The sequence below is a fragment of the Pimephales promelas genome, chromosome 1, assembly GCF_988280905.1.
Source record: "Pimephales promelas chromosome 1, fPimPro1.hap1.1, whole genome shotgun sequence".
Lineage (NCBI taxonomy): Eukaryota > Metazoa > Chordata > Actinopteri > Cypriniformes > Leuciscidae > Pimephales > Pimephales promelas.
This window is the reverse complement of record NC_142769.1, coordinates 48137338-48149268: the sequence shown is the minus strand read 5'-3', so window position 1 is coordinate 48149268 and position 11931 is coordinate 48137338. Positions and strand designations below refer to the sequence as shown.

Here is an 11931-nt window from a genome sequence, read left to right as displayed (position 1 = left end):
TCTAATTAGCGTTAAGGGATTGGCTCTCTGGGCCTGACCGGTTGCCACGGGTGACGATGACTCCGTTCTCGGTGGAGAAGGCATCAGATGGGAGGCCTTGGATATTCCATTGGCGCACTGCCGTGGGTTTAGACAGAAACACTGCGAAACTGAACCCCGGAGAACACGGCACCTCCAATTCTCTCACCTAGAGATGAAAAGGGTAGCGAAGGATTCAGGCAAGGGCATTTGAATGAGAGGAAAGAGAAATTGTCAGAGCTGTCAAATGCATAACGTCATACTATTATCCGTAAAGTGTGCAATACTATGCAATACTAAACCAGTTCCGCTGCAAAATGACAGTAGTGCTCGAGATGCATGTGATGTTGCTTGACACGTGTATCAATAAAAGCTATTAGCACCATGTTTATCCTCGGGGCTAAAGGAGAGCTTAGGCAAAACAGACAGACATTTAGATTGACAGACAGATGAGATGGATAGAACGATAGATAGATAGAACGATAGATAGATAGATAGATAGATAGATAGATAGATAGATAGATAGATAGATAGATAGATAGATAGATAGATAGATAGATAGTCAAACAGATAGATATATAGATAGAAAGACAGATAGATAGATACAGTAGATAGATAGACAGACAGTAAGACAGACAGACATATAGTTGGATAGATAAACCGACAGGCAGAAAGATAGATACATAAACTGACAGATAGATAGATCAACTGGCAGATAGATATATAGATAGACAGACAGAAAGACAGAGAGATAGATAGACAGATATATAGATGATAGATAAACTGACAGACGGACGGACGGACGGACGATAGATAGACAGACAGACAGACAGACAGATAGACAGACAGACAGATAGATAGATAGACAGACAGACAGACAGACATACAGACAGACAGACAGACAGACAGACAGACAGACAGACGGACAGATAGATAGACAGACAGACAGACAGATAGACAGATAGATAGATAGACAGATAGACAGATAGATAGATAACCTGATAGATAGATAACCTGACAGAGACAGACAGACAGACAAACAGACAGACAGATAGATAGACAGACAGACAGACAGACAGACAGACAGACAGATAGATAGATAGATAGATAGATAGACAGACAGATAGATAGATAGACAGACAGACAGACAGATAGATAGATAGACAGAAAGACAGACAGACAGACAAATAGATAGATAGACAGACTGATAGATATATAGACAGACAGATAGACAGATAGATAGATAACCTGACAGATAGATAGACAGACAGACAGACAGACAGACAGACAGATAGATAGACAGACAGATAGACAGACAGATAGATAGACAGACAGATAGATAGATAGACAGACAGACAGACAGACAGACAGACAGATAGATAGACAGGCAGACAGACAGACAGACAGACAGACAGACAGATAGATAGACAGGCAGAGAGACAGACAGACAGATAGATAGACAGAAAGACAGACAGACAGACAGACAAATAGATAGATAGACAGACAGATAGATAGATAGACAGACAGATAGACAGATAGATAGATAACCTGACAGATAGATAGACAGACAGACAGACAGACAGATAGACAGACAGACAGACAGACAGACAGGCAGACAGACAGATAGATAGATAACCTGACAGATAGATAGACAGACAGACAGACAGACAGACAGACAGACTGACAGATAGATAGATAGATAGATAGATAGATAGATAGATAGATACCTGTTTCATCCAGATATCTGTGACCAGCTCATCTCTGTAATTGGACAGGAAAGGGCCCATATAGGACAGGAAGGCAGCACCCAGCAGGCAGTCTCCCACCACACAGGACATGTTCTTCTCCAGACCCTGACCAATCACACACACACACACACACACACACACATCAGAGACCTCTGGCTGCATTTCTCATCCATATATAAAACATCAGGGTGACTGTGTGTGTGTGTGCGTACAACAACTGTCTCCTCCCAGCGAACTCTCTCTCCCGCCAGTCCAGACACCAGCTTGCCGGCCCGGTCCAGTTTGAGCTCCATGTCCTCGGATTTCCTCCGCAGCTCTTCTTTCTGGGCCAGCTTTTCATCATACTGTCTCTTCAACTGATCCAGTTTCTCTCCAACCTATAGACGTACACACAAACATGTTATATCACGCTATATCACTCAAACAGCATTAACATAGAGGCACGTCCACAAGCTTGCAGGACACACTGACACACACTGACCTCTCTGAGTTTGCCCTGAGCTTCAGCCAGTGAGGCCTGTTTCTCAGCCAGCTGAGTCATTGCTCCATGCAGCCGGGCTCTCTTCGGCTCGACCACCCTGAAGATACGGCCGTAAACCTGATATATACACAGACACAGCATATAAAAAAACGTCTCGGTTACGTATGTAACCCTCGTTCCCTGAGTAGGGAACGGAGACGTTACGTCAGAAGTGACGGAGATTGGAGATTGGGGGTTTCGCATAGAAAGCCAATCCTCTTCGAGTATTAAAACACGAGCCAATGGCATGCAATGCCTTGGGGCTGCGGAAATTTGCATAGCGTACTCCGCCCTACTCCGTGAGTATAAAAGGAGGAAGTGAACGCAACCGCAGTATGTCTTCGCTGAGGAGCCAAGACTGAACTCGGCCTCTACCCAGCGATACAGCAGAAGTGGCAGGGAGACGTAACGTCTCCGTTCCCTACTCAGGGAACGAGGGTTACATACGTAACCGAGACGTTCCCTTTCGTAGTCACTTCGAGTTACGTCAGAAGTGACGGAGATTGGGGGTCTGTGCCATCACGCCATCTTCAAGCTGTCTTCCAGTGCCCTGCGAAAGACTGAACCCCCGAGCCTTACCTCTTTTTTTTTTTTTTTTTTTTTGGGGGATCCGACTTTGACACAGGATTACCAAGGTACACTGGGAAACATATCCCGAAGGGGACATGCTACCAGCTGCCTACCGAAGGGAGGACTTAAGAATACACATATGGCCACATAGGAACGCATATGGAACACTGGAGTACCAACCGCAGGTGGCTACTGATTTAAACTCCAGGGGTGGCAGATGGCTTGCCAAGGGAAGACACATGCTCAGAGAGGCTTACAGTGGATAATACACATGAGACGGTTACCATGGGGAACCGTGCGCATGGAGGCACCTAGCTAGCATCCAGAGCAACGCAGTGGTGCCCGCATCGTCGGTGCTGGAGGACTCAAGACTTCAATGGAAGAACTGAGGAAATATCGCACTTATCCAGTCCGGGGAGTGGAGTGGCGAGCAAGCGAAGACACCTGAGCGGATCCAGAACTGGCCGAAACGAGTACGTGAGAGGATACCGGCTCAATTCGCAGATTATAGAATCTGGCGAAGGTGTTGGGTGTCGCCCAGCCTGCAGCTCTGCAGATGTCTGTTAGCGAGGCGCCGTGCGCTAAAGCCCAAGAGGAGGCTACACTCCGAGTGGAATGGGCCGTCACACCAAGGGGGCACGGAAGGCCTTGCTGCTGGTAAGACAAAGCAATGGCATCCACTATCCAGTGGGACAGCCGTTGCTTTGAGAGAGCCCTTCCCTTCTGGCTCCCCCCATGACAGACAAAGAGCTGGTCTGAGGTCCTGAAACACTGCGTTCTGTCGACATAGGTGCGGAGCGCACGTACCGGACAGAGCAGTGCCAAGGCTGGGTCTGCCTCCTCCAGGGGCAGCGCTTGCAGGTTCACCACCAGGTCCCGGAGGGGAGTGGTAGGAACCTTGGGCATATATCCAGGCCGGGGTCTCAGGAATACGTGAGAGTAAGCCGGCCCGAACTCCAGGCACACTTCGTCAACAGAGAGTGCGTGCAGGTCCCTTACTCTCCTGATGGATACCAATGCAATCAGGAGTGCTGTCACATAGGACAGGGCAAAAACTCTACCGACTGCAAAGGCTCCAGGGGAGGCCTCTGCAGAGCACCCAGGTCTACTGAGAGGTCCCCAGAGGGCAGGAGGGGAGGGAGGGGGATTTAGCCCCCTCACTCCCCTCAGGAACCTGATGACCAGGTCATGCTTCCCATAGACTTACCTTTCACTGCATCATGAGACGCGGCAATGGCCGCGACATAATCCAAAGGGTGGAGGGCGACAGCCTGCGCTCCAACCCCTCTTGCAGGAAGGAAGCATGACTCCGATCGAACATCTCCGGGGGTCTTCTCAGCGAGAAGAACACCAATTGACGAAGAGGTTTCACTTCAACGCATAAAGGTGTCACGTGGACGACGCTCTTGCGGAAGTGATGGTTGCCGCCACCGCAGGTGGCAGCGAACTCAAACCTGCCTCGTCCCGTCCTGGAGCCACACGTGCAGCCTCCAAGATCGGGACGAGGGTGCCGCAGAGTGCCCCGTCTCTGAGAGAGTAGGTCCGGTCTCAGAGGAATAGGCCAAGGAGGTGCTGTCGCGAGGAGCAAGAGTTCGGAGAACCACGTCTTGGTGGGCCAGTAGGGGGCTACCAGCAAGACCTGCTCCTCGTCCTCCTTGATCTTGCACAACACCCGTGCAAGGAGGCTCACTGGGGGAACGCACACTTGCGTGGGCCCCGTGGCCAGCTGTGCGCCAGCGCATCCGAGCCGAGAGAGCCGCGGGTCAGAGAATAAACTGGGCGCAGTGGGACGAGTCCCGAGAGGCGAACAGGTCTAACTGTGCCTCCCCGAACTGGTCCCAAATCAGCTGGACCGACTGGGGATGGAGTCGCCATTCGCCGGAGATGGGACGGGCCCGGGACAGCTCGCGGCTGCCCGGTTCCGGTCTCCAGGAATGTAACTGCACGAAGGGACCTCAGGTGCTTCTGACTCCATATCAAGAGGTGGCGGGCGAGCTGCGACAACCGGCGCGAGCGTAGACCCCCCCTGGTGGTTGATGTACGCTACTGCCGTAGTGTTGTCTGAGCGGACAAGCACATGCTGGCCCTAGAGCACGCTCGGAAGCGGTGCCGGGCGAGCCGTACTGCCAACAGCTCGAGGCAATTGATGTGCATGAGGCGCTGGGCTCCTGTCCAGGAACCGGCGGCTGCATGCCCATTGCACATGGCACCCCAACCCGTGGTAGACGCATCCGTGGAGACAACGAGATGCCTGGAAACTCGCTGAATAGGGACCCTGTCCGTAAAAAGCTGAGGTTCGACCACGGGAAGAAGGATCGGCGGCACGTCGGAGTCACTGGAACTCGGAGCGAGCCGCGATGCCATGCCCACCTCGGGACTCGATCGCGAAGCCACAGCTGAAGCGGTCTTATATGAAGCAAACCGAGCGGCGTTGCCGCGGCCGCGGATGCCATATGCCCCAGGAGCCTCTGAAATAGTTTCAGTGGAACCGCACTCTTGCCCTCGAACTGTCGAAGACAAGCCAGCAGTGAGTGCGCGCGCTCGTTCGTGAGCTGCGCGGACATGGCGACCGAGTCTATCTCCATGCCGAGAAAAGAGATCCTCTGCACGGGGCAAAGTTTGCTCTTTTCCCGGTTGACCCGAAGGCCCAGACGGGCTAGGTGCCGTAGCACCAGGTCTCTGTGTTCGCAAACCTGAGCTCGAGAGTGTGCTAGTAACAGCCAGTCGTCGAGATAGTTCAGGATGCGAACCCCGTGTTCGCGAAGGGGAACAAGGGCTGCCTCGACGATCTTCGTGAAGACGCGAGGGGACAGAGCTAACCCGAATGGGAGAACGGCGTACTGGTATGCCTGGCCCTCGAAGGCAAACCGAAGAAACGGTCTGTGTCGAGGGAGAATGGAGACATGGAAGTACGCGTCCTTCAGGTCGATCGCTGCAAACCAATCCTGATACCGAACACATTCGAAAATGCGTTTGGCCGTGAGTATTTTGAACGGTAGTCGATGGAGAGAACGGTTCAAAATGCGCAGGTCCAGGATCGGTCGTAACCCACCGGTCTTTCTTGGGGACAATGAAGTAGGGGCTGTAAAGCCCGGACCTCACCTCGGCTGGAGGGACCGTCTCGATTGCACCCTTCGCCAGCAGGGTCGCAATCTCCGCTCTCAAGACTGGGGCATTGCCACCAACCATCGTGGAGCGAACTCCCCTGAAGCGGGGAAGAGACCGTGCGAACTGAATCGCGTAGCCGAATCCGATCGTTCTGATGACCCAGCGGGAACCCCGGGAAGCGCTAGCCAGGCTTCCAGGAAGTGAGCCAACGGGGTCATGCGAACCACAGACGTCCCCCCGGAGGGGCAGCGAGGCGGGTCGACCGGCATGCGTGCAGGAGTTACCCCGTCCGGATGCACCGTCGAAACCCGCTCCCCGACAGAAGAGACCAGGGAAGGCAGAGCGTTCCACGGGGGTCTGTTCTGCCGGGGGTCTGGCGACAGAGGGGGAAGGGATTGGCGTAGCCCGGGGACGACACACGCACCCTTCCGCGCCCTCCGAGACAGAGAGGAATGAACGGGGCGACGCACTGGACGTCGTGCGCGCTCATTCCAGTCTGTGTGCTCAATGACAGTGTCAGCTTTTCCTCAACCAGCTCAGGGAGCTAGCTAGAACAAAAGATTCTCCACCGGCCCTCCACCGGGGAAGGAGGGGCCCTGCCACCGCCTCCTGAGAAAAACCATGACACTATCACTGAGCGGCCCGCCTCAGGAACATCGCTTCGCCTGGCATCTAGCGGGGCACGCGGCCTGAGGGGGGGCTCTTTTCTTGGGACGCTTACCTGTGGCCTCCTCCGCGACGCGAACCGGCTGAAGGCTGCTGCTGGGGCCGCGTGGGAGGGAAGGGAGCCGCAGGGGGGCGTCCTCGGCGGCGAGCTGGCGGAGGCGTCCGAGCCGACGGCTGGTTGGAGGCAGCAGCTGGCCGTCGGGGCAGAGAAACCGCCTTCGTCTGCTCCTAGGCGGTCGAGAAGTGCTGGGCAAAGTCCTGGACCGCACCGCCGAACATTATGATGCTCCTGGACCACAGCGGTGGGCATCACCTGACCAAGGGAGCGAGCGACCGCCTCCGTGACCCGTTTAAGGACAAGGTAGGCGACAGGCTCGCCGCTCGCTTGGTCCGTCACCTCCTCGTGCACATTCCTGAGCAGCTAGCTTTGTAGGTGCTCATCATATGCAGGGCGGAGGCTGCCTGTCCCGCCGCTCTACAGAATCGCGCCGCCATAGACGACGAGAACCCATAGGCTTTGGAGGGGCATCTGAGAGCAACCGCCGGTTGACCGGGGGAGCCCCAGCGTACCCACAGACAGCCGCATCGCCGAGGGGAGGAAGGGCGGGGAACTAAGCACGCTTTTTTATTTATTTATTTTTTTATTTATTTATTTATTTTTTAGTGCGTGTCAGTTCCGCATGCAACTCGGGGAAAAAAGGAAATTGGGGTTGGCCGTGGCCGTAAGGCGGCAGCGTTACCCAAAAACCAATTATTCAGCCGCGAGAGATCGGGGAGGGGCGGAGTTCCACCCCCACCCGATGCTCACGGACGCCCGAGATAGCACGGCCATCATCGCGGGATCAGACACGGCGGCGCTGACGCTCCCGAGGGAGGCAACGCGGCCGCATCCTCACTTCCCGAGGAGTCAAGCCCGCCTAGTGATGCTGTGATCGACATCGCATCATCATCTGGAGCGCTGCCCGAAGCAGCCGGTGCCACCGAAGAAGCAACCGACTGAATCGAACTAACGCTCGCTGGCTCTCGCACTGAGGCGGGAGGTGTGGCCCGAGGAATCGTCGGGGCTTATCCCACACCATCACCGTAAATCACCAGGTCCCCGGGTCGACGGGCCCCCTATGGAGGAAACCGATCGAGCGGGGGGGACCGGGACTCTCACTCAAGTGAGATCATTGAGTCTCGACCTCAGTGTAGAGATGGTCATGTTCCCACAGAAGGAAAATGAGTCATCCACGAACGCTGCTGCTGCATGCTGAAATGCCCAGGCATACAAAGCAGCGATCGTGACCATCAGATGACGACAGAAATCAATCACACCCAGAAGAGCACGGGCGAACCGTCTTTAAAAAGACGTGCGCGTGCAGCTCTTTCAATGAGAGGAGGAAATTCACTCTTTCAGCGCTGAAGCGACCAGGGAGAAGCGCAAAGTCTGGCAGACCACTGCTCAGATCGCAGGCGATGCAGAATCTCGCTGGGTACCGCCGTCACACCAACACTGAAGAGGACGCTCGTCTCGAAGAGTCTTGAACAGTGCTTTCAGGAGTGAAGAGGTTCTCTTGGCTCCGAAGCGAAAACATACTGCGGTTGCGTTCACTTCCTCCTTTTATACTCACGGAGTAGGGCGGAGTACGCTATGCAAATTTCCGCAGCCCCAAGGCATTGCATGCCATTGGCTCGTGTTTTAATACTCGAAGAGGATTGGCTTTCTATGCGAAACCCCCAATCTCCAATCTCCGTCACTTCCGTGACTACGAAAGGGAACTCATGTTTTAGTGTCACACTCTTAAGGCCCCTTCACACCAAGAATGATAACTTTACCAATAATAACTAAAAAATATTGCTCAAAGGTATCCTGATTTTTAAAAAATAATATTTGGATTTCTTGCTATTATCGCTACCTTTGGTTTGCTTAGTTGGGTTTTAAAAGACGATGGCAAGCAGAGCCATCCTCTAAATAAAGCTGACTTGTTCTGACACTTTCAAAGTGATTTTTTTTCCCAGCTGATGAACGAAAACATTAAAACTCAATATAAAATTAAACCAAATCCCAATATGAAACAAAAATTGCGATTATGTTTTCTTCCCTATTGTGACGAATATCTGAGTGAAGCAGCTTCTCAAAGTTAATCTGTCCATCTACAATTGATTGAATCATTGTCATTTGCAAATTGCTGCAATCTCACATGAGTGACAGGTTGGTGAAGAGGAGGGATTAATGAAGAGATATTGAGAATTATTATGAGGAAACATCAATAAGATAAATGATGTGCCGTGACAAATCATTTATACTGTAATAAACACTGCAAAATTACATAAAAAATTATTTCATGGTGACTTTAAAGAAAACTTTTGCTGATAATTTACTCACCCCCATGTATTCCAAGATGTTCATGTCTTTCTTTCTTCAGTCGAAAAGAAATTAAGGTTTTTGATGAAAACATTCCAGGATTTTTCTCCATATAATGGACTTCAATGGGAACCAAACAGTTCAAGGTCCAAAAGATAGTTTCAGTGCAAACTGCAAACTGTTCAAAGGGCTTTAAACGATGTCTTATCACGCGAAATGATCGCTCATTTAAAAAAATAAAAACAAAGTTTAAGTTTTATAAGCTCAAATGGTCGCCTTGCTCTGTTCTGTGATGCACGTTCTGTGATGTGAAACTCGTTTATCAAAATGAACAAATCTTTTCATGAGTCAACTCGTTCATTTCTTTCGTTGAATTAACCAAATGACTTGGAAAAAGATTCGTTCATTTTGATAAACGAGTTCGAACAGGAGAGTCACGAACGGGCATCACAGAACAGAGCAAGGCGAGCATTAGAGCTTATAAAACTTAAACTTTGTAAAAAAAATTTCAATAAGCGCTCATTTCACATGATAAGACCCTTATTCATCATCTGAAATCGCTTAAAGCCCTTTGAACAGTTTGCAGTTTGTACTGAAACTCTCTTGAACCGTTTGGTTCCCATTGAAGTCCATTATATGGAGAAAATGCTGAATGTTTTCATCAAAAACCTTAATTTCTTTTCGACTGAAGAAAGAAAGACATGGACATCTTGGATGACATGGGGGTGAGTAAATTATCAGCAAAAGTTTTTTTTAAAAGTGAACTACTCCTTTAAAGCACATAGAATAATTGTCGGTGTGGACGGTAGTAAAGTTTTCGTTCTTCGTGTGACCGGGCCAATCGAATAAACGTGACAACTACAAGACCACCGTTCTTGGTACCTCCATGGCCCTGACCCACATGCAGAGGGACTTGGCAGCAGACGAGACCCGTCCGATGATCTCGGGCTGGAAGTCGGGCTGAGTGCAGTACTGTCCGATGGTCTTCAGCACGCGTTCGGAGATGTTGTCCTTATCAAAATTCACCAGTTGCTTAATGAAGTTGGACTCTCCTAAAACAAATGGCTTGTTTTCAGCTTGAGGCAAGCACATATTTCACGTTCCCCCCCCCCCCCCCCCCCGCAATCTGTTCTGTTGTTATGTGCTTTCTACTGCAATGTGCTGACCTTTTTAAATATATCCCGGCATGCTAATGAATCACCCAACCCTCCCCTCGCCCGAGTCTTTCTCTCTCGGTTTGGCTCATGAGATTTGGGTTATACAGTAGTCTGGTATGGATTTTTCATGCCTGAGCCAGCGCCTGAATCCATGTGTGACATCAGTGTGATTGAGTGATTTAATAATGATCTGGAACTCTCTTTTTCTCCTACCCAGTTGTCTCTTGGCCTCAGCCCAAGTTGGTTCACATCCTCTGAGGATCATAACTGCCTGCATGACGGTTTCCACAAGAGCTGGAGGTCTGCCATAAGTCTTGATCTCCGTCATGTCTTTCTTATTCAGCGACTCCAGAGCCTGAAGACAGTCCAACAAGATTACCGCAGTTTTTTCAAGTGCTGATGAAAACATTATGCATCACATATTCAGTTGCGCTGTAGCTGTATCATGTCATATTGAGAGTAATAGTTGCATGAATGCTGAATGACCTTCATGGCTTCCTCTAGAGCAGGAAGTGCCTCATCTAGGTCTCTCTGAGCGTTCTCAGCCATGGCCTTACACTTGATTTCTTCTGCTTCTATTTTCTCACTGTGAGCACCCACCGCCTACACACACACAGTAAGAAACACCACAGACGAACCAACGAGGGTATAAATATCCAAAGAACGAACGCTAGCTAACACACACTTGTTATCAAACACACACACATCAATATGCAACATCAATAAAGAGTAATGCTGAACTGATATGGCGATATATATCATCAGACATCTGATTTATACAACAGCATATGCAGGAATATTTACAATAAATACTAGAAAAGATCATATTTTTCATGCTATATGATTATGCAATGTAGCTTTATCACAATATTGCCGTAATTTCGTACTGAAATTATACAGGAGTCAAAATCTGCAAAGGGGAAATTAAATGCAACAAATTATGTACAAATCTTCATTGGAAAATTAAACAGCATTCCATCAAACTTTGATGATTGCCTTAATCTTTTAAACAACTGAGAATTTAGTAATCAAACCACATTTTATAAAATTATAACATCAGCTTACGAGAGTCAAATTGGACGACTACAGGGATTCATCTCAAGATTGGCAAAGTTATGAAAAGAATATTGAAAATATTCAAATCAGGAATGTGAGAATCAGAATTCAATTTCAGTGAATGAAAAACAAATTTATACTCTGTTTTATGCCGGTTATCGTCTCTGACAGACCCGGAGACGGTAAAAGAAAGGACGGACCGCATGTTGAAGCCGCTCAGGAAGCCATTTTTACTCATTCACAACATGTGTTTTCCAGGAAATGAGTGATTCGCTGGACCTCTGCTTCTCGTAAATACTATTTATTTTCTAACAGACATCAGTCTTGTGATATTCAAATGATGTGGATTTGACAACAGAAGGATTGTAGGGTAGGGCCAGTAAGTATTGAGTGATTGATGGCCGTGAGTGTGTTATATCAGCCAGCCTAGGTTTTGACGGACGTGGTTACATGCGTAATGGGTGGACTGTGTTTGATTTGAAATATGTTTGTTTTGAGTAATTATAAAATGCTTTTTGCGCAGTTCGTGATACTTACATTATGGCTTCAATAAATTACATGTTACTCAGAGACTGACATGTTTGGCTTGTCAAAAATATTACATCCAGCTGTCGCAAAATCATTGGGTCTCATTCATGAAACACGAGCAGAACGAATTTGTGTGTAAATCGTGTTTAAAGTGGTTCTGGCGTAAATTTTTGGATTCATTAAATTGTTCGTATTTTCCGAATGTTAGTTACG

The 11931-nt window shown here is 49.5% G+C and overlaps 1 protein-coding gene across 1 annotated transcript in view; it reads right to left on the bottom strand.

Annotated features, from left to right (window-relative positions):
• dnah2 (dynein, axonemal, heavy chain 2) overlaps window positions 1-11931 on the bottom strand; it is a 224084-nt gene that overhangs the window by 38037 nt on the left and 174116 nt on the right. Inside the window, exons 62-68 of the mRNA XM_089130887.1 lie at window positions 10621-10737; window positions 10348-10489; window positions 9860-10029; window positions 2248-2364; window positions 1979-2143; window positions 1746-1871; window positions 39-187 (exon numbers count right to left, since the gene is read on the bottom strand). Of these exons, the coding sequence (XP_088987013.1) occupies window positions 39-187; window positions 1746-1871; window positions 1979-2143; window positions 2248-2364; window positions 9860-10029; window positions 10348-10489; window positions 10621-10737 (986 nt within the window). The remainder of the gene's footprint in view (window positions 1-38; window positions 188-1745; window positions 1872-1978; window positions 2144-2247; window positions 2365-9859; window positions 10030-10347; window positions 10490-10620; window positions 10738-11931) is intronic.